We start from the raw sequence: 22,731 nt of genomic DNA on the forward strand, positions 1-22,731 counted from the left end.
GGCAGGGCCTCATTCTCTACTTGATTCCTCTGGACCACCCCACTCTGATGGCCTGATGATCTTCACTGATTTTCAGGGCTTTTTAAAAACTTTTTATTCTTTTATTGTAGTAAATATATATAACAAAGAAAACTTGCAGTTTAACCATTTCTAGGTATATGGTTCAGTGGCGTTAATTATACAGCTGATCCTTGAACAACTCGGGGATTGGGGCGCCGATCCCCCCTGCCCCCGCACAGTCAGGAATCCACGGATAACTTTGTAGTTGGCCCTCCATTTCTGAGGTCCTGTGTCTGCACATCCAACCAACGGTGGACTGTGCAGTGCTGTAGTCTTTATTGGAAGAAATCTGTGCATATGTGGACCCGAGCAGTTCAAAACCGTGTTGTTCAAACATCATCACTGTCTGTTCCCAAAATTTTTCATCTGCCAAACAGAAACTCTGCTCCTGTGAAACAGTTACTCCTGTTCCCTCCTGCCCCGGTTCCTGGTTACCTCTAATCTGCTTCTGTCTCTAGGAATCAATCTGCCTGTTCCGGGTATTTCCATGAAATACCCAGAAGTGGAATCATGGAATCTTTGTCCTTTTGTGCCTGGCTTATTTCAGTCAGCATAACGTCCTCAAGGCTCATCCATGTTGTAGCAGGTGTCAGAATGTCCTTCCCTTTCAAGGCTGAATAATACTCCATTGTGTATACTCCATTGTGTAAACGGACCACGTTGTGTTGATCCATCCATCTGTAGATGGACACTTGGGTTGTTCCCACTTTTTGGCTGTTGTGAATAGCACTACTGTGTACAAATATCTGTTTGAAACTCTGCTTTCAGTTGTGGTGGGCGTGTACCTGGACGTGAGGTTGCTGGGTCACGTGGTAATTCCGTGTATGACTTTGTGAGGAACTGCCCAGCTGTTTTTCACAGTATTTGGATCATTTTTCCATTGTTGCCAGCGAAGCACGAGGGCTCCAATTTCTCCCACATCCCCGCCGACACTTTTTATTGTCCATTTTTCTGAGTACAGTCATCCTAGTGGGTGTGAAGTGGTATCCCATGTAGTTTTCAGTATTTTTGTTTATTTGTCCAGCCCTGAATAACCTTAGAAAATGCGTAACTCCTTCAAACCTAAGATTCTTCTCCCTATAAATGAGTCTCCCTGGGACTGGGAGGTGGTCAGACGGCCGGGCTTCTGCCCTAGAGGCGCCTGCTCTGCATTCCGAGCCCCTGGGTGGTGCCCCGAGCGCGCCCCGGACCAGGGCCCTCTCCCCAGCCTCCTCTGTCTCCCGAGGGTGTGGCAGCTGAGATCTGCTGTGTCCACACGTGTGACCAGGACATAGTGTCGGGGGCATGGCTGCTTGTGCCCCAGACATTTGCATCAGGGTCTGTGCTTCTTCTGTGCTCGGCATGGGACCTAAGGGAATGTCCTTGTCTCTGGAAGGGCTGCTTTGCCCACCACTAATTAGCAAAATGAATGATTAATTAACAGTGGGGTTTCCCGTCACATGAAACGAGGGGATGCTGCACGGGGACTTCAGGACCCTGACAGGCACTGTGCTCTTTTCTAGGCCATCAAGTGCATCACAGCAGGGCTGGCGGATCCGGACGTGCGGACAGGCCACCGCCTCTCGCTGTATCAGAGGGCCGTGCGCCTGCGGGCCTCTCCCAGCTGCCAGAAGTACGCTCACCTCTTCCGTCAGCTCCCAGAAGTCACTGTGGACGACGTCAAACATGTAAGTAAATATTCTTGGGGCGCTTGGGATGAATTTTTGTTTTTATTCCTGAACACAGCCTTAGAGAGGTTTTTAGCATGTGTTCCTTGTCGACTCCAAAGACCCTCTGGCTTGCTGTGGGCAGCGACCTGGCCTCGCCACCGTCCTCACCTGGGCATTGGGAGGCTGGGCCGGCAGGGGCTGTGACTCTGTAAACTCCTGAGTCAGCAGCTCACAGCCTTTCCAGGTCCCCCTGCCCAGTCAGGGCCCCAGAGAGCAGGGGGCCGGGCGGTGACCTGTGTCTTCATGGGCGCCAAGGTGCGGGTCACATGGCCTGGCACTGTGCTGAGGATGGGTGGCCTTTCGGGGGCAGAGGACAGTGTGTCCTTGGGGTAGCAGATCCAGGTGTGCAGGGCTGGAGCAGGAGGAAAGCTAATGACGGCCCTCCCCTCGCCCCCCACCCCCCCCGCAGGTGACCGTCACGGGCCGGCTCTGCCCGCAGCCTGGGCTAGGCAAGTCTGTCTTCGTGCTGGAGGCCGGGGGGACCGCCCCTGCCACCATCCTGTGCTCCGTGGAGGAGCTGGCGCTGGCCCATTACAGACGCTGTGGCTTCGACCAGGGTAACGCCGGGGCTGTGTGGCCACAGTGGGTTGTGTCCCGCCCCACAGCCAGTGTCTGCACCTGCCACCTGTGAGGGCAGTGCCTTCTGGGGGGACGTGAGGAGCAAGGGAGGCCGGGTTGCCCTCAGAGCTCGTGTCAGGCAGGGGGACAGGACGGGGCAGAGGACCACGAGATGCTGCCAATAGCCAGCTGGTCAGAGGAGGGCAGCCAGGGCCAGGCTGCTTCCAAGAGGGACCGGCAGTCTGGGGGGGTGGGTGGCATGAAGGGGATGGAGGGCCGAGCCCTGACAGGACGTCACGCCTGGGACCAGAGACATGGTTGGGAGAGTTGTGGGTCAAATTCCTTGTAAAATGAGCTCTCCAGCCCATGTGAGGGAGGAGAGCAAATGTCAGTAAGAATTGGAGCTTTTCCCATCTTCCTTCCCAAGAAACGTGCGCGATCACCCGCCCCTCCAGCCGCGCCCACTCTGCTGTGTCTCCTGGGAGCTGAGGCCTCACAGTGAAATGACGGACATGACCTCGCAAGAGAGAAACACCACTGGTTCCCGCTGAACCAGCTGCTGTGTGTGTGTGTGTGTGTGTGTGTGCGTGCACGGGCGTGTACAGCTGCAGGGCAGGTGGTCTGCGGCCCCTCAGGAGTGAGTGAGACTTTGCTCTTTGAGCTGCTGATGAGATGCTCTCTGTGTCTCAGGCCAGATGTGCAGAGGGACCAGGACCAGGTGCCCCTGGTTCTCTTCTTTCTGGGCTGCTTGGCATCCTCTTTGTTCAGACTTTGTAGGTTTCACTGAGAAGCCGTTTTCTGAACCATGTAGAGCCCAGGTGGGAATTAATTCTGCCTGGTTCCAGGAACTGGGAGCCAAGGACTCCCATCGGCCATCGCGGGGAGGGGAGGAGGGCTGGGGAGGGCACCCAGCATCTCTGCTGCTCGGGGGTGAAGGTGCCAGAGGGAGAGACCCCGCGGCTGGCTGATGCACTGGAACCTCAGGGAGGTGATAAGCATCCCTGGCCGGGGAGGGGGTGCGGCAGGCCAGCCAGGACGGGCCCGGACCTGGATCCTGTCCCTTGCTTCCTCCCAAGCCTGTGTGTCCTTTGTCCCCTCTGAGTGCTGAGAGCAGCCCCCAGCCCCTCTCCCAGCCCCCGGGCCATCCTGGGGACGTCCCTGGCATGCGGGTCTCAGCCAGGAGACGCCGAGGGCAAGGGGTCCACGTTTGGGAGTTGGGCCTGGCCATTTGAGAAACACCTGAGTAAGACATGGTGACTCGTGTGCGACGGCCTGTGTGCTGTCAGCAGCCCAGGCACCGGTGTCCAGACACAGTGGAGGGGTCGTGCCCATCTGCCCACGCGTGCGGGGCCTGCGCCGGGTTCTGAGGGTTGTCACCTGTGGGCCTGCTCACCTGAGAGCAGCACCGAGCTGTGTTAAGATCGTCTGCTTGTCCCTCCTGTCCACTGGAGGTGGCTCAGCTTGTGTGTGTCCCTGTCAGCCCTCTTCCCTTCTTTCTTCGATTTTGGCCTCAGAGAAGGAGCTGCAAATTCAGTGCTTTGTCTAAGGCCAGACTGAAGAAAAGACCATGAGAATTTGCCTTATAATTGGTAAAAGGAACCGGTCAGTCTCTGTCCTTAGTGAATGTACTGAATAGAAAAGTAAGATAAAAACCGTGAGGGAACTGCAGAGGAAGCTGCAGCTGCCCGTCAGGACAACGACGACGGCTGGGCAGTTACCTTGGAGGGACTGGGGCGGGGGGGCTTTAGCCTTTTTTAAAAAATAACTTGTTGTTAATGTCATGGAAGCTGCAGAACATGCCTTTATGGGAAAGCAGAGAGGTGTGTGGAGCTCCCCGCGCCCCCTGCTTCACCCAGCCCTCCTCCATCCGCCGTCCCCCCTAATGTTGGAAGCAGACCCCAGACCTTGGCTCCTGTGGTCACTCCCAGGGGGCCCACGGGTTCGGTCCACATGTCCAGGCCAGACCCCCCATGTCTGTGCTGAAGGGTCCCTAGGTTGAAGAACACTCAGGTATCTTCACGTATGTGAAAATCAGGACATCATTTCACTGGCGTGTGACGTGATCGTTCAGATGAGCGAGGACACAAGCGACCCCGCAGGAGGGGACCTCGTAACACACGGCCTCTCTCTGCTGCGTGTCCAAGGTGATGGTTAAGATGAACCTGTGTGACGTCTGTATCACTTACCGGGAAGGTGATGCTACTGAGGACGGAGTGCACGCGCCAGTCAGGACAGAGATGCGGGAGACCCGGAGGGTCAGGAATAAAAGAGCAGAATGCAGGATCGGTCCCCGCGGCGGTGGCGGGAGCCCTGTAACCCGGCGTCAAGGGAGGAGCAGCAGGCCCTGGGCAGGCGGCTGCCGGCTGTGAGCCGCACGCAGTGAATGCTTTCAGTTTAGCCATGAGCTTGAAAGACAGACGGACAATTCCGATTCTGGAATGTCAATTTTTTTATAAAATATTTTTTTCCTTTATTAAAATTGATGCAGTGAACCTGAGCAGAACCCTGCTGTGGGTCTTTCCTCTGGAGAAGGTTTGGTGTGAGGGCGACCTCAGGCCCTCTGGGGAAGTTTCTTTCAGAGTCCCTCAGGAGGATCTCCCCAAATGATTGGACTTAACAGCACCAACGCACGCCGACGGCTCAGGGTTCAGGGATGCTGCTGTCCAGGGTGGAGAGCCAGGCTTGCCTCCCTTGGGCCCGGCAGGCGTGCAGGGCTCCAGGGTGAGGCTTCAGCTGGCGCCCGAGCGGATAGCAGAGGATGGTCTGCGGGGCAGGGGCCAGCTGACGGGGCGCACAGCGCAGCCTGGACAGGGAGGTGGGCCAGGGCTGCCTCCAGTGGGCCTTGATAGGGACCTGTGCTGCCTCTGACCTCGTGTGCGATGCCTGGGGCCCACTGGCCGGAGAGATGCCACAGCCTGTTCAGGGGGCTCAGGCGTCAGGTGCGCCGAGGGGCCAGGTGGGGCTCGGCTTGTTCCAGGAGGCCCCGGCCCTGCGGACCCTGCTCTGCCGTTCACATGGCCTGGGGCTGGGCCTGGCCTCTGAGGTCACCGCCCCATTGTGTGGTCTGGATGTGGGGTGAAGGGGGCGTCTGGACTAGGTGGTCTCTGATGCGGAAGCTTTCTGTAAAACCCCGAGTCTTAGAAACCCTGGGCACGGTGTCCAGGCCGAGGCAGGAGTACTGGGTGCAGGAGGCAAATGGGGTCAGAGGGCACAGGCTCCCAGGGCGCCCAGACTCCTTCCCAGAGGGCTTTTCCAAGTGAGGCCGAGGGACCCCATGCCCCAGAGCCCCTCAGGGGATACCCCCACCTCCAAACCCACCGAATGGAACCCCCAGAGCCCGAGGAGGGAATCTGCTTTTATTTATTTTTAGACGTGTTCTTTAGGTTTTTCCACTCTAGCTCCAAAATGTGCATTTGAATTTTCTCATGATTACTAAGATTTTTTGCCTTTAAACAAGGCTTCTGTATATAAGCAATATAATGTAAAAAAATGACCTAGGAATGGAACAGAAACAGCATTTGCATTTGAATGTAAAATATTTGCTATTTTCTTCAAATTGAGTAGGCAGTAGGATATGGTGGTGGTTTTTAAAAAACAGAAGAAATGGATTTTTCTTGTGTGTGTGTGACTTTGTCTCAGGGATTCATGGGGAAGGGTCCACCTTCAGCACGCTGTACGGCCTCCTCCTATGGGATGTCATCTTCATGGACGGGATACCAGACGCCTTCAGAAATGCCTACCAGGTAATCATGGCACGTTTTCAGGCAGCAGAGACTCCTGCACGCGCGTGAGTCACTCCCGCCTGGGTGCCCCGCCTCTGCAGCCATCAAAAAATTGCCCCTCTTTTGGATCCTGGTGCTAATTCCACCATAAGAATAGCTTTTAATTTTAAAATGTGATTCATACAATTTAAAATGTAAGTATGTTAAGGTTTAAACTTTAAGCCTACTTTACTGGAATCATTCCGTTTGAAACTTTTAGTATAAGTTCCTTCAGCTTCACCCTGGTGGGCCCAGGTGCTCTCACATGCTTTGTCACATGTGCCGGCTAAGAGTTCCACCAGTTTAACCTAAAAGCTCCTTTTGCAAATTATTACTCTAAAAAACCCAGTGTAATAAGTTGCTTTTGTATCAGATTACCTAGGTAATTTTTACATGTCTTTTGAGAAAAAGAACGTGTCAACTTCATCAGATTGGCCAGTTTCCAAATTTGATCTTGACTCTTCTCATGACTCCGGCCTCCCCAGGCACAGTGTGAGCTTATTTTCCCTGCACACAGGCGGCCCCGCTGGACCTCTGCACAGACAGCTTCTTCGCCAGCAGAGCACCGGCCATCGAGGCCCGGCTGCGGCAGATTCACGGTGCCCCCGCGGAGAGCCTGCGGGCCTGGGTGGCAGCCGCGTGGCAGGCCCAGGAAGGCAGGGTGGCCTCCCTTGTCAGCTGGGATCGCTTTGCTTCTCTTCAGCAAGCCCAGGTGATGGTCTGCAGGCAGGATTCCGTGATGCGGGGTGTCCTTTTGGCAACTGTAACAAGACACACACACGTATGCCTACGTGCACGTGTATGTGTGTGGGTATATATGCACACACACACGTATGTGTGTGTGTGTGTATGTGTGGTACCCCAGCCCACAGGCCTTTGTTACTGAAGGAACAATCACAAGCATGAACAAGCCTCAGTTATGCCTTCTGCCCATTTGGTTGGCAGCTTCCCTTGGCCTGGCCTGTGGCCCCTGGAGGGTGGACACCGTCCCTGTCCTGTGACTGCTGGCCTCTGAGGGTCATCACTGTCACATTCCTGAGTGCTTACCCCAAATTCCCTCTTCCTTAGCTGCTCCCTGGATGTTCCCGACCAGGCAGAAGCTTGGTAACTGACCCAAGGAGAAGTGGTCCCCAGAGCTTGCCGGGGGCATTTTAGCCCCTGGCTCTGGAGCCCCAGCACAAGCAGCAGAAGGGCACTTGGTGTTCCTGGACACATCTCTGCTGAATGACACATGGAGTCCCTGCCCCATCTCACAGTCACTGGGGTGGGGCTTCAGGGTCCCCGTCCCAGGGGAGGGCTGACTGTCCCTGTGTTTCGTGTCCAGGATCTTGTGTCCTGCCTGGGGGGCCCCATCCTCAGTGGTGTGTGCCGGCGCCTGGCCATGGACTTCCGACACTGCCGAGGGGGCCTCCCTGACCTGGTGGTGTGGAGCTCCCAAAGTCACCACGTTAAGGTCAGTTGAGCCAGAATGGAAAGTCATGTTGGTAACTTTAATGATCAACTTATTCAAAGGCCACAATCTAGGCATTTCTAGCATGGTTGTTGACAAGGCTGAATCCCTTGAAGGCTGCTGGACTGAGGGCTGGGGTTGTTTGGTGGCTGGTTGGCAGAGGTGCCCTCGGTGCTGGCATGTGGGCCTCTCTGCAGGCAGCTCCCCCGATGGCAGCGTATTTCATCTGAGCAGGTGAGTGAGAGGGGCCAGGGTGTGAGCAAGACAGAAGTCAGTCTCTTAGCAGCTGATCTTGGCAATGAAGTTCCATTGCTTTTGCTGTGTCCACTGTTAGCAGCAAGTCCATGCTCAAGGTTGGAGATTTTGCAGGTGTGAGCACCAGGAGGCCAGAATGGTTGGGAGCTGTTTTCTAAGCTCCAGGAGTGAGCACTTCCTCACGTGTTGTAGGCTGGATGCCTCCCTTGCCTCACCCTGCTGCCCATCACAGGCTGGTGGCTTCCTTATTATTGAGTTTTGAGATGAAAAAAACCTCTGGTACAAGTCCTTTTTGACAAAGTCACAAACTAATCTGTTCTTTAATGAATCATGCTTGCAGTGTCATATGACGTCTCTGACTGTAATTGTGGATTTGGTTCTTTCTCCCTTGCAGTTATATCAATGTTTGCTTCATGTATTATTCGATGTATAAACCTAGGGTTGTCATGTCTTCTTGATGAATTTCACTCTTTATCATTATGAAATGACCTTCCTTTATTCCTGGGTTTTTTGCTCTGAAGTTGAACTGATATATAGCCACTCCAGCTTTCTTTTGGTTAGTGTTAATGTGATACTTTTTCTATTCTCTTACATTTAACATATTTTTTCTTTATATTTGTGTTTCTTATATATCCTTGTAGGCAGCATTTACCTGGGTCTTACTTTTTAATCTAATTTGACAACCTCTGCCTTTTAATTGGGTATTTGGAACATTTACATTTAATGTTATTCATGTTTGGCTTTAAACCTGTCATCTATTTTTGTTTTTTTTAAAGGATGCACTTATAAATTAATTTGTTTGTTTATTTTTGGCTGTGTTGGGTTTTCATTGCTGCGTGTGGGCTTTCTCTAGTTGTGGCAAGTGGGGGCTACTCTTTGTTGCAGTGTACAGGCTTCTTATTGTGGTGGCTTCTCTTGTTGTGGAGCATGGGCTCTAGGTGTGAGGGCTTCAGTAGTTGCAGCACTCGGGCTCAGTAGTTGTGGCTCGCAGGCTCTAGAGCACAGGCTCAGTAGTTGTAGCGAACTGGCTTAGTTGCTCCGCGGCACATGGGATCTTCATTTATCATGCACATAACAACAGTATATTTTTATGCACATAACAACAGTGTATTTTTATATCTCCTCTCCCAGCCTTTGTGCTATGTTCATACATTATACCTCGACACGTTATAAACCCTGTGGCACATTATTTTTGCTTTCTACAGTTGACTGAGTCTTTATATTTACTCATGTAGATACAAATTCTAATGTTTGTTATTCCCTTATATAGATCCAGATTTCCATGTACTATCATTCTCTTCTTGACTGAAGAACTTCTTTTAACATTTCTGGAAATGGAGGTCTGCTAGTAATGAATTATTTAGGTTTCATATATTGATATTTTAAGACTTTTAAGTCTTTGTTTTTGAAAGATATTTTTTTCTGGGCAAAGAATTCTGTTGACAGTTTTTTTTCAATACCTTAAAATATTGGTCCACTGTTGTCTAGCTTGTATTGTTTTCAACGAGAAATCAGTAGTCTTTCCCCTCTGGCTTTTAAAAATTCTGGTTGCTTTTAAGAGATTCATTTTTTCACTGATTATGCAGTTTAGTTATGATGTTTCTTAGTGTCGTGTTCTTTATGGTTCTGTGCTTGGGGTTCACTGAGCTTCTTGGATCTTTGGGTTTAGTTTCCATCAGATTTGAAAAACTTTTGGCCATTATTTCTTCAAATATTTTTCTCTGTCTTCTTCCCTTTGGGGACTCTAATTAAACTAGTCTTAGGTTGCTGAAATGCTCTCATTAAAAATTTTTTTTCTATACTTCATTTTGGATAGTTTTTATTGCTGTGTTTTGAATTTTGGTGATCTGCAGTGGACAAAACTGACACAATTATGCTTTCATGGAGCTGATGTGTAATGAGCAGTTTTATCTTGTGATAAACACCAGGAAGAAGTGCAAAGGAAGGACCCTTCTTAGAGATGAATTTAAGCTGAGCATGGAAGGAGAAGACGTCAGACATGTGAAGAACAGGGAGACATGTCCTAGGCAGTGGGAACAGCAAGCATGATGAATGTCTACCCTTTGGTTGGGCAGATATTGTCTGTCTCGGGAACTGAGAGGAAGCCTTTGGTGTGGTTGGCGGGCGCCAGATTACCGTTTTGTAGGTCATGGCAAGAAGTTTGGGTTTAATTGCAGACCTGACAAAAAGTGATTGAGGGGTGTTAAGCAGGAGTACAGTACAGTGTGTGCTTTAAAACTATTTTTCAACTGCTGTATTACGAATCGATTTCCTAATTCTCTGTGAACTGTCTGGTTTCTACAGAAAAGGAAACTTTCTCATTGAATTTCATATGTGTATGTTTAGTTGCTATACATATGTAAGTACAGCAGCATAGAGGATAAGCCATCTAAATAGTTGTCAGTGGAAACTACCGTAGTTTACCTGAATGACCCTTCTGTCTCCCAGCTGGTGGAAGTGAAGGGCCCCAGTGACCGTCTTTCGCAAAAGCAGATGATCTGGCTGGATGAGCTGCACCGGCTGGGGGCAGACGTGGAGGTCTGCCACGTGACTGCTGTTGGAGCCAAGAGCAGGGGCCCCATCTGAGAGCTGTGGGCTTGGGAGCATCTGAGAGCATCAGAAGCATCAAATGTCACTACATCTTATTTAATTTTGATTTTGTTGTTGTCGTAATAAACCTGGCAGTGTAAGAACTCATCACTGTACAGTGTCTGTGTATCACAAACCTTGGTATTGGCTTCAGCACACTCACTGATTCCACACAGCAGGTAATGAACTTTTAAAAAGGTCAAAACCTTGGTGGCCGTTTCAGGAGCTAGATGCATGTGACTTATAGGAAAGCTGGAATCCCCCCCACAAAAGGAGATGATTCACAGCTTTGGGTCTTTTATAAAAGGAGCATACACAATGTTTCTTTCCACAAAGTATATTGGAAATGGAGATTCCTTAATTTATCTATGTTTTTCTATACTGCCCTTACACATTTGGCTGCTAAAATTCTTGTTTTATGATTATCCAAGAAGGGCATAAACAGATGAAACTCTGATTTCTTTAGGAATTAAGAAACAAATTCTCATTAACTTCCTTATTATTTCTGTCAGTGCTTGCTCTCATTGGGCCTGTGTCACCAAAGGGAGGGACAGTTGTTATCAAAGGCAGTTGTCCCTTTTTGTCCTTCTCCTTGGGAACATCCCTAGTGACTAGAGGCAATTTCCTGTATACGTACAGATCTCATTTTAGTGTGCTTTGCAGATACTGTGTTTGTATTAAGCCGAAGGTCTGGAGCAGCCCTGTGTCATGCGAGTCTATCAGCCCATTTTTCCAGCAGTATTTGCTCACTTCAGGTCTATGGGTCACATTTGGGTAATTCTCACAATATTTTAAACTTCTTCATCATCATTATATTTGTTATGGTGTGACTTGCTGAAGGCTCAGATGATGGTTAGTATATTTTAGCAGGACAGTATTTTAAAATACTTCAAGGTAAGAACACTTTTTTTAGACATAATGCTACTGCACACTTAAAAGACTACAGTATAGTGGAAATATAACTTTTATATGCACTGGAAAGCCAGCAAACTCACGTGACTTGCCTTATCGAGATACTCACTTTATTGTGGGGCTCTGGAACTGACCTGCAGTATCTCCAAGGTGTGCAGGTACAGGGCTGCCCGTCACTGTTGGAAGAGCCTTGGGCTGGGGAAGGTGGACGCAGGAAGGGGTTTATCAGAACGGTATGCCCAGGCGTGGCGGGCCAGGCTCCTGCTCCCAGAGACTAGTTCCAAGACCTTCTTAAGGCAGTGGTACTCCCCAGCTTTTTAATTTGTTAAATGGAAGGACGAGTTAGAGACTGGTCCATGAACCCACATGGCCGTGACAACAGCCAGCTGTGAACTGAGGTTAGAAATGTTACCCATCTCTGCCTTGCTTTACAGCAGGCAGAGCGTCGGGTGGACGACACATAAGCACGGCTGAAGAAAACACCCTTGCTTCTTGATGCTCTGTGTTCTTGCAGGGGATTGGTATTGACAACGAAGGCAACGATTCCTGTGGAAATTTTATTAGCACTCAACACTTCCTTCACAGTCACCACTGCTGAAAAGCAGGGTCTCTCACCTTCCTGCATATCCTACTTTAACCCAAGTCATAGTCAATTTTAGGCACAAAGGTTTTCATTTTCTCTCAAAATCAAGTTTTAACTGCTTGAGGTTACTGCTACAGCAAGCAGATTTTGTTGAAGGACGCGTTGAATAGTTTTCATCTTCTGTTAGCACAGATTAATATACTTTCTTAAATAAAGTTAGAAATTTTTGGTTTTAAAATTGGTTTCCATCACAAAACAACAGTAAGACGTGGTACACCTTTAAGTCCGATCCTAGCGAGTCCGGAGCTGCCTGACGCCTGTGTGGCCCTCTGTCAGCACAGGCTCTGTGTCCGCGTCCAGAACCACATTCGGACTCTGTCCCCACACGTCCTCCGTGCCAGGAGCGGTGCCAGGCAGCTCTGCAGGGGCCAGGACTCAAGGCTGTAATAGTTGTTTTTCATATTATGCATGATAAAGCTGTGGCACAATAATCATTATATAACAACTGTTCAGCAAAAATAAAACAAAAAACTGTATTTTACTACATTTGATTATCGTACAAAAATATGCACATTTTCTATTTTAAAACAGTATTAATAGTACCTAATCATTTTTAAACTTGCAAGTTAACCCAAAAAAATTACTAAAAGGGTTAAAATAAATGTGAGAGGGAAGAAAGATATAAAGAAGTAAATGCTCAACCCAAAAAAACAATAACAAATTTAGAACAATTTGTAATAATAAAAAAGCAGCCTAATGAAAAAGGAAGAAGAATTATTACACTTCCAGTGGCAGGATATGCTGTGGGGTTTTCAGGGCACCGGAGCTGGTTTCCAATCAAGGACTTTAAAATGTTTAATGGCAACAGTGCTATTTATATAAACGAAGCCCTTACTTTCTAGACAAGTTGGCAAAACACTGGGTTTATCCACATGATGGATTTCTTAAGACTGCATAGGAACTTCTGTCCCTGTAAGTTCAGAGACATTATCCAACCATTTTTAAAAGGCAAATAATTCAAATAGAAACATCTATTTGTTACATATAAAGGTTAAAACACACTGTTTTGAAAAAACTTGTTTTAGAAAAGGACATAAGCTAACTAGATACTTTACTATAAACGTTTTTTAAAAAGCTTAAGATGGCAGTTTAAGAAACTCTAAATAACAGCTACATTGAAGACATCCATCTTTTACACAGAAGTGAGGGGTGTCAGGGGGAGGCTGTGACTGGCATGGCCACAGTAAGCTCCAGCTCTGGCCCACAGCTTTGGCTCGGTTCTTGTGACGCAACCTGAAAACGGGAATTTGAGACGAGAGCACACCTGTCATAGGTTGGGTGGGGCGGGGTGCTCTCACCATTCGGTACAGTGGCAGTATTTTTTTTTTTTTTTCTTTGCGGTATGCGGGCCTCTCCCTGTTGTGGCCTCTCCCGTGGTGGAGCACAGGCTCCGGACGCGCAGGCTCAGCGGCCATGGCTCACGGGCCCAGCCGCTCCGCGGCATGTGGGATCTTCCCGGACCGGGGCACGAATCCGTGTCCCCTGCATCGGCAGGCGGAGTCTCAACCACTGCGCCACCAGGGAAGCCCCTCAGTAGCAGTATTTTGAAGAAGTCTGTTGTTACTCTCCTGTCCTCCCTTCCTACGCACTAAGCACTCAGGTGACCTGACTCAAGACCTCATCACTGATTTCCACGGGAAAGTGCCCCCAGGAGTGCTCCCCACTGGACTCTGACGGGGCCTCTACTGTGAGGGTGGGTGTCAGTGATGCTGCTGCACCGACCCGGACCCTGCCTCACACCCACTGTGTTCGGTGACTTTCAGAGGGATGCGTGCCTCTGGGGACCCCTGGCTGTCGGTACGATGCTGAGTGTGACCAGCCTCTTTCCAATGTGCAGGGGGACTTTGACACCCTAATTTAAAAAACAAATTCTGTTTTACTCTGTGTTCTTCATATCTTAATATTAATGTCAAAGGCACTTCTAAATTTAATTAATTATCTATAGCAAATGCTTTTAAAGTCAACAGTGCATATCATTTTAAAGTTAGTCCTAAGGAAACTCATGATTTTAAAACAGTGATCTACGGTCCCAAAGTGATCTAAAATAAATTACAGTGTGAGAACACACAACTCTCAGGTGAGCTCAACTAGAGATAATAGAAAGTGACCAGATAAATACACAAATACCTACTAACGCCCACGGGGGGTTTACTGGATGCTTCTTGAAAATATACTAAACACTAATTTCTTAACTCTCCTGATGTCTGCTTCTCTGGGCTGCTAATCCAGCTGAGGATCAGGGAACCTTTAGAAGGTGGCTGGAAAAATGGATGTGGACAAAATAAATGTCGCAGACAAAACCTGATTAGTTTGACCACAGTAATAAGGTCATGGGAATGTCTGCCTGCAAATGATCTAAAAACGAGCCAGACCTAGAATGATAGAAAGAGGACATAAATAACAAAAGTTATGCCTATCTTTTAAAAATATTGTGAAGGAAGCATAATTCAACATGTTTGAAAGTATTAGTGCAAATTTCAACTGTTATTCTTACGTATAGAACGATTAGAGCTTCAAACGCCTCGGCCAGCGGTTTTACTTCAGAGAAGTTCTGTCGCTCCCTCAGGACGTTCAGAAAGCCACTCCGCCTCAGTCTTCATTTGCTAATGTCTCAGTAGATAACCATATTTTGGCCCCACTTAAAAACTTGCCTAACGGTGTCCCTGAAATGCTCCGTCTGCACAGATTGCCCACTGGGGAAAAGGGGAACGAGGACGAGAGGAAGTCCGGTGTCCCCGGGGCGTCGTGCGGGCCGCCAGCGCGGAAGTACAGCCTGCTTTGGACCAGCTCGGGGCAGGGGGCTTCCAGGGGGCTGCCCTGGGGCTGCCGCAGCGCCCTGCTCAGCACGTCTACCTCGTCCGCCAGCAGGGAGACCTTGTGGAAGGCCGTGATGAAGCCCCCGCGCTGGATCTGGGCCTCGGGGACCCAGCGGAAGTAGCAGAGTTTCCACAGTTTGATGTGCATTCCGGACAGAAGCGGCAGAATCACCCCGTGCAGGTCAGCCGGCTTGGAGAACCACTCTCGGAAGTACTGCTCCGCACCCCTGTCCTGGCTGTCGCTCTGCTCAGGGGGGTCTGGCTTTACTTTTAATATTAATGAATTTCTCCTGGGAAGTAACTCTTGGTCACTGATGATTCCATTCTTTAAGGAAGCTGGCATTCCTCTTAGTGTGGAGCTGTAGCTTTTCTGTACAGAAGAGAGATTTTAGCATTATTTTCCTGGAGCTTCCCTTTTTAGAAAGACAGTAGAAGTGTAATGGTAAATATAGACTCGGTATTAGGAAAAACTGGTAGAATTTCAACCTTAAAGGATATTTTGTTCCTTCCCTGGTAATACTTATTCCAATCCTCCTCCACTGGAGTTTAACACTTTTAGGCCTTGATTCTGCCTAGGCTGTATGTAGCCTGCATGGGGGTGGGGGGAGATATATCCTATCCATTATAGGCAGACCTCAGAGATACAGTGGGTTCGGTTCCAGACACCGGAGTAAAGCGAGTATCGCAATAAAGCAAGTCACACGAAGTTTTTGGTTTCCCAGTGCATACGTAAGTTACGTTTCCAATATACTGTAATCTATTAAGTGTGCAATAGCATTATGTCTAAAAAAAACTATGTACATACCTTAATTTAAGCACTTTATTGCTAAAAAATACGAACCATCATCTGAGCCCTCAGCGAGTTGTAATCTTTTTTCAATAGCAATTTTTTATTTTTATTTATTTATTTTTTTTTTTGCGTTATGCGGGCCTCTCACTGCTGTGGCCTCTCCCGTTGTGGAGCACAGGCTCCGGACACGCAGGCTCAGCAGCCATGGCTCACGGGCCCAGCCGCTCTGCGGCATGTGGGATCTTCCCGGACCGGGGCACGAACCCGTGTCCCCTGCATCGGCAGGCGGACTCTCAACCACTGCGCCACCAGGGAAGCCCTCAATAGCAATTTTAAAGATCATTGATCACAGATCACCATCACTAATATAATAATTATGAAAAAACTTGAAATATCGTGAGAATTACCAAAATGTGGCACAGAGACACAAAGTGAACAAATACTGCTGGAAAGATGGCACCGACGGACGAACTCAACGCAGGGTTTGCACAAACCTTCAATTTGTAAAAAATGCAGTATCTGCAAAGTGCAACAAAGCAAGTGCAGTAAAACGAGGTCTGCCTATAATTTGCTAAGTGTGAATTTCTAAGATTTCTGGTCAGAAAAAAGCTAGACCTGCTGATTCTAGAACAGGCTGAGCGGACGGGCTTCAGGAGCAGGGCCCTGGGTACAGGGCTGCAACTGCTGACTCTTGAGATGACGACCAGCGCTGTGTGGGCCTCAGACAGCAAGATGAAAAGTCGGGGTGGGGTCATCTGAGTGAGAAAGTGAATGACCCCTCCAAACCTGCACTGGCAAGGCTGTCATGGGAAATGACGGGACTTTTAATACTCTGTTCTGAAAAAGATGTTTTTGGTTATGTGTGAGCAAATACCAGGTTTTTTACTGTTAGTGCGTTTCTGTAACTTACCTTTGTCCGTTTAAAGGACTTCACAGAACCGTTTTGTACACAAGGCGTGCTCTTTCCAATGTAAAAGGGGTTGTGGAAAAGGGTGCGATCCTTTGCTGTAAACTGAAGAGACCAGTCCCAAACTGAGGGGAATTTTAAACCCTTTTCATCACCCAATTGGATATTTTTGCTTATAGCAAATTCCTGCAAAATAAAATATTTGAACATTTGTGAAAAGATGCCAAACTAAGATTTTCTCATAGTAAATTCATTTCTGACAGTCATTCATCATCATACAAATGAACTTTTCTGAACGAGAGCGACTCCAATCCCACTGGAGCAGCATGCTCCGCTTCCCGAGAACAGACATTCCTGGCGCCTCGCACGGAGGAGCGCGTGGACCCCCTGAACCGCGAGGGGAGCTGGGCCCCTGGGCAATGAGTGTGTTGGTGAGTATGACTCGTGAATGGAGTTCTCCCTGGTGCCACGGCCTGAATAAATCCATCTCCTTATACATCCTGAACAACGCATTTCTTCAGGATGCTCTGCATGATGCTTCAGCTCACAGAATGTCTGCTCTACTGTTGATTTGATGAAGCAGTTTCATGGATGAGGAATCCAGGCTCAGCACCTTCCCAGACCCGGGCCTGAGGATCCCACAGCTCACTGTGAGGGCAGCCCCCCTTCCACCAAAGTCTTCCTGAAGGCCCACGAGAGCTGTCCTTTCTGTCTCTCTCAGTGGTCACTGCAGCATTTGTTGTCTACACCCATTGCTCCAGATGTGGGTGAGACAGAACTTGTGGTTCCGGAAGGTTCCACCAGGGGCAACCAGAAGCTATAGGTAGTTTCAAGTTTGGCTTGAGGCCCTCCTTACTCATGGTTCTTCCTCTCAGTCAAGGAATTGGGACTAGAAACCAATGGTCCTAACGTAAAAGTGACTGCCACACGGCATGAGGGTCTGAGCACATCCAGTAAGCAGCGCCCAGAGAGAACCGCAGTCTCACGTCACGCCTACATTTCCTCTCTCAAATTCTTCTCCACAGGACTCTTGAAGAAAAATAATTTGCTTTGTACAACTTTTATTCTACTGACCTAGGAAACAAATGTCCTCAAACAGCAACTTATCCATTACCCATTCAGACAGCCCCAATGTGAAAATATAAATAAAAAAGCACGACATTTACGGCAGTTAAAATGATTTACGTCTTTCAATTGGCTTATTATGAACAATAAACATCAGAGAGAAATACATAAAATGCTCACTGATAAAAATGAAACAAGTTCAAGTTCCTGGATTTTTAACTATCTATAAATAATTCCTTCAGAAATGACCGCTTAAAATGGTAGCTAAGACAGTTTAAACACACAGCTGATTGTACTTCGACGCTACCTCAATAAAGCAGTTCGCCCTGGCCACGGCGGGCGCCACTCACCGAGCTCTGCTGCACGCGCTGGTGCGGGGAGTTGAAGAGGAAGGTGCCGAACAGGGCCACACGGGTGCTGTCGTGCAGCACCGCCAGGTAGGTCTCGGAGAACTCGAAAGCTGCTGGGCACTGCTCCTGCAGCTGCCACGTGGCGTCCAGGAACAGCAGGAACACGGGAGCCTGGCGGACACACGTGGAAACGGGATTACTCAATGCTGCCCTTCAGTGTCCACATCTATTTCCAAACCTCTTGCTGATATGAAGGAAGAGATTAATAAGGAAACAGCGAGGCCTGAGCACTTGGCTCCAAAGCTGAGCGAAGGGTACGTGAGCACATTAGACGGCCATGTCTAACCTAAGAACTAGGCTGGCCTGGGACGCATCACAGCCCTCCTCTGCCTGCCAAGTCCACCAAGCTGAAGTGGCAAAGTCAACAGACGGGCAGGGTGTGGCCATGTGAATGGAGGACCGTGAAATACGTGTTTCACGTGTTCCAGCTGATCCTGGAAGCAATTCTTTAGAACGTTTAAAACAAAACAAAAAACAAAAAAACCCCAAGGCCAAGAAACAACTCTTCGGTGGACCCTGCAGACTCAGCATCTGGAAACCTTCTCGGAGTTTCAGAAAACAGCTGGTCACGTGGTGCACCCCCAAGTACAGCAGCTTACGACAGCTACTGTGACAGCTACTGCATCCTGCCCAGTGCTTCCCTGAGTCCTAGCGTTTCAGAAGTGAAGCATTCACTGTTGAGGTTTCCTCAGATGACAGAGACTGTTTTACACGAGACAGCACGAGTCAAAGTGTGCTCTTGGGAGCCACCCTGACCACAAGACACCTGCAGGGCCTGTCACAGCTCCACTAGGACCCCATGCAGCCACCAACCCCACAGCTCTTACAAAGATGCCCCCTCAACTTGTCATTCTTAACGTACGTGCCCCATTTTAAGAAACTATGATATTCCAAAGCTGATTTTTCAAAATATCTAACATGCTTGTTGTCTGCTTGCAAAAGTGTTAATGCAACATTTCTTAAAGCAGTTTTCAACTTAGAGAAATTCAACCGGCAACTTTTTTTTTTTTTTTTTTTTTGTGGTACATGGGCCTCTCACTGTTGTGGCCTCTCCCGTTGCAGAGCACAGGCTCCGGACGCACAGGCTCAGCGGCCACGGCTCACGGGCCCAGCCGCTCCGCGGCATGTGGGATCCTCCTGGACCGGGCATGAACCCGTGTCCCCTGCATCGGCAGGCGGACTCTCAACCACTGCGCCACCAGGGAAGCCCAATGGGCAACTTTTTAAGAGTTTTATCTATATAGTTATGAGAATCTTCATAAGTACCTCAACTTGGACTCTAATCCATGAGTCAGTCTTGGCCCAAGAAGCTAAGATGTACTGAAGGCAATATTTAAAAAGTCTCCTCATCTCTTTACGGATGGAGCATCTCTTCATATAACAAAAGGTTTTATCCTGTGTACACGGAAGGACTGATAATAGGCATGAAGGTTTTGTTACCTCTTTCTCCGATCTCTTTAAGTGGTTGCATCTGTCCAGGAATGGATATCCTGCCATGACCCACTCTTTCTGTATCAGACTCTGAAATCCAGTGATTGTCCTAAAATAGGGATCCAGCATCACTTGAACAAGAGAAGCTACAATACAGCTCAAGTCTCTTCCCTCCTCCTCTGTCAATAAGATGGAAAGAAAATGATTAGTACATAGAAAAATGCTAAGAGAGAAAGGAAGGAAAGGCAAAGTATATACTTCAGTGTTCTGTGCCTGGGCGGCCTTCAAAATCACCCATGTTAGGAAATTTTATTCAGGCCCAGCCACTCTAAAACATTATAAACTTTTAGATCAACTAAAGTAATGTTTAATGAGGAGGTGGCTTTTTATATATGAATGTTTTCTAGATAATTAGAAGCATATCTCTCATACTTTTTACATTTACATGATTTGTGGTAGAAATCTTTCCAGAGTCTATTCTATTTCTGTGCCAAGGATATTAAATATCATGCAGTCTTTCTACTGACAGCTTCATGTGGTGACTCAGAGGTGAATGAGAGAAATGGAATTGTCCACCATCATCCAAAATGGTGGCAAATATTTCCCTCGCATCTTTTGTAGCTAGTGTCCTTTTTAATGAGGCCAGTAATTCTCTGATATCAAAGCCAGTCAAAGAAATCAGAAGAAAACTATCAAATAATATCCCTTATGATTAGATGTAAAAGTCATCAAATTATCTCAGGAATGTAAGAATTTATCCTAAGAATGCAACGTTGGTTTAACATCTGACAAAGTAACACACTAATAAAAAAATAAAGGACAAAAATAACACAATCATCACATTAGATGAATAAAAAGCATCTGTGTGATGAAAATCCAACATTCATTCTGGATAAAAAATCTTACCAAACTAGGAATAGAAGGGAATATCAAGCCCATAAGAGGAATCTACAAAAACCTACAACTAACATCATTCTTATTAGTGAAAGCCTGGATGCTTTCCTCCTAAGATGGGCAACAAGACAAGGACGTTTGCTCTTGTCACTTCTACTGCACATTGTCTTGGAAGCTTACACAGGGAAGTTAGGCAGGAAGAAGAAATCAAAGGCATCCAGACTTGAGAGGAAAAAGCAGTAACTGTGTCTGCAGACAACACGTGTGTGTATGTAAAAAAAACCCTAAGGAATCCACAAATGACTACGAGAACTAATGAATGAGTTTAGTTAAGGTTGCAGGAATTCTATACACAATCACAAGGAGTACACAAAAAACTTGAAAATGAAATTAAGAAAACAACTGTATTCACAATAGCATCAAAAAGAAAATACTTACAGGGAGATTTAACAAAATAAGTGCCAGAGTTGTACACTAAAAACTTATAAAACATTGCTGACGTGACATGAAAGAAAACCTAAATAAATGGAGAGATATTCACTTCATGGAGTGGCAGATTGAATATTGTTAAGATGGCATTCTTCCCAATCTACAGGTTCAACATATTCCTATCAAAATCCCAACAGGATTTCTTGCTGATCCTAGAAGTTATACAGAAATGCAAAGGACCTAGAATTAGCAAAACAATTTGAAAACAAAGTTGGAGGACTTATATGTCCTAATTTGAAAACATACTCTAAAGCTACAGCACTCAAGATAATGTGGTACTGGCATACGGACAGACATAAAGATTAATGGAATAAAACTGAGAGTCCAAAAATAAAGAGCCAATCAGCAGACCTTTGCCAAGGCATGTCAACAGAGAAAGAACAGTCTTTTCAATAAATGGTGCTGGGACAATTCAATAAACACACATGCAAAAAAAATGAATATAGACCTTTACCTCACATCATACACAAAAATTCATTCAAAGTGAATCATAGGCCTAAATGTAAGAGCTACAACTATAAAATGTTTACAGAATAAAACATGGGAGAAAGTCTTCATAACCTTGAATTAGGCAAACAGTTCTTACATATAGCACCAAAGAAGGGATTCATAAAAGAAAAAATGGATAAATTGGACTTCATCAAAATTTCAAAATTTGTGCTTCAAAAGTCATCAAGAAAGTGAAAAGACAAACCACAGACTAGGAGAAAATATTTGAAAATGTTATAAAGATCCAAAGAACCTGTATCTAGAATTGTAAAGAATTCTTTGAACTCAATGATAAAACCACCTAACTGAAGAAGAGACAAACGATTTGGTATTTCACCAAAGTCAATACACGAACGGCCAATCAGCACATGATATGCATTAGGGAAATGCACATAGAAACTGCAATGAACTCCCACGTCACACTTCCGAGAATGACTGCAGTCCTAACAGCAGACGATGAGGTGCAGAAACAAACCCTCACGCAGTGCTGAGGGGAAGGGGAGTCGGGTACCGTCACTTTAGAACACACTCTGGCAGCGTCCTACAAAGCTGAACAGAGATGTACCATGAAACTCAACAATTCTACTTCTAGGTGTCTACCCCAAATAAAGAAAAACATATGTCCCCACAAAGACTTTTACGTGACTGTTAAAAGCAGCATAATTCATAACAGCCCGAAAGTGGAAGCAATCCAAATGTCCACCAACAAGTAAATGGATAAATAAAATGTGGTACTGAAAACAATGGTACACCATTCAGAAATAAAAAGGAGCAAACTGCTGAGACATGCTACAGGAACGAACTTCAAACACACGTATGTGAAACGAAAGAAGCCAGAGGCAAAAGACCGCACACTACAGGATTCCATTTGTATGAAACATCCAGAAAAAGCAAAGCTAGAGAGACAGAAAGCACATTAGTGGTTGCCTGGGGTTGGGACACAAGGAATCTTTTCGGGGTGATGGAAAATTTCTAAAACTGGACTCCGTTTACTAAAAATTATTGAATTGCACATTCAGAACAGGTGCATTTTATAGTATGTACACTATACCTCAAACTGTTTAGAAGACACATTCTGAAATAAAGTGTTAGTAAAATGCAGGCTCAGTATCTCTTCTGAGGCATTCTACATGGCAACAAATGCATGAAGAAGTGTGCTAAGTAGCGTCCTGGAACAGGATGAGAACACCACTGTCTGCGAGAGGTGCGGGTTCTCAATGGCTGGCTCTCCATGCGTCTGTGAATTACGTACGCGCTGCCAGCGTGAGCTAAGGATTACTGGAAACAGTGACTTACTCTTCTTCTTTTCCCCCTAAGGCTTGTCACTTTCCTTTGTTAAAGTCAGTTGAATTTGACAGTTGGTAAAAATACTTCTGTAAGCTTCAGCACAGCATATTCATGAACTATGCATGAATATAGTATAAAATCAGGTAGCTTGTGGTTTATTAAACTTTATCCGTAAGCTTAAAAATGCTATTAGCTGTAAAGGTATTTAATATACAA

General features: G+C 47.1%; 2 protein-coding genes across 8 annotated transcripts in view; one reads left to right on the forward strand and one right to left on the reverse strand.

Moving 5' to 3' along the window:
- Positions 1-10,490, forward strand: part of FAN1 (FANCD2 and FANCI associated nuclease 1) — a 29,589-nt gene extending 19,099 nt beyond the window's left edge. For 2 of the 4 annotated variants that reach the window (XM_082617263.1, XM_082617262.1), the window contains exons 9-14: positions 1,563-1,727; positions 2,179-2,326; positions 5,967-6,070; positions 6,606-6,800; positions 7,413-7,541; positions 10,242-10,490. In XM_082617263.1, the coding sequence (XP_082473389.1) occupies positions 1,563-1,727; positions 2,179-2,326; positions 5,967-6,070; positions 6,606-6,800; positions 7,413-7,541; positions 10,242-10,379 (879 nt within the window). In that variant the 3' untranslated portion in view covers positions 10,380-10,490. Of the gene's footprint in view, positions 1-1,562; positions 1,728-2,178; positions 2,327-2,754; positions 4,825-5,966; positions 6,071-6,605; positions 6,801-7,412; positions 7,542-10,241 lie in introns of those variants that run through there. The other 2 variants (XM_082617264.1, XM_082617265.1) reach the window with 2 other exon arrangements.
- Positions 10,491-11,837: 1,347 nt separating this feature from the next.
- The window catches only part of MTMR10 (myotubularin related protein 10), a 45,814-nt gene continuing 34,920 nt past the window's right edge, over positions 11,838-22,731 (reverse strand). For all 4 annotated transcript variants that reach the window (XM_082618312.1, XM_082618309.1, XM_082618311.1 and 1 more), the window contains 4 exons: positions 19,366-19,535; positions 17,866-18,036; positions 16,454-16,636; positions 11,838-15,123 (listed from right to left, as the gene is read on the reverse strand). In XM_082618312.1, the coding sequence (XP_082474438.1) occupies positions 14,527-15,123; positions 16,454-16,636; positions 17,866-18,036; positions 19,366-19,535 (1,121 nt within the window). In that variant the 3' untranslated portion in view covers positions 11,838-14,526. The remainder of the gene's footprint in view (positions 15,124-16,453; positions 16,637-17,865; positions 18,037-19,365; positions 19,536-22,731) is intronic.

The sequence above is a fragment of the Mesoplodon mirus genome, assembly GCF_964341445.2.
Source record: "Mesoplodon mirus genome assembly, chromosome: 4".
Taxonomy (NCBI): domain Eukaryota; kingdom Metazoa; phylum Chordata; class Mammalia; order Artiodactyla; family Ziphiidae; genus Mesoplodon; species Mesoplodon mirus.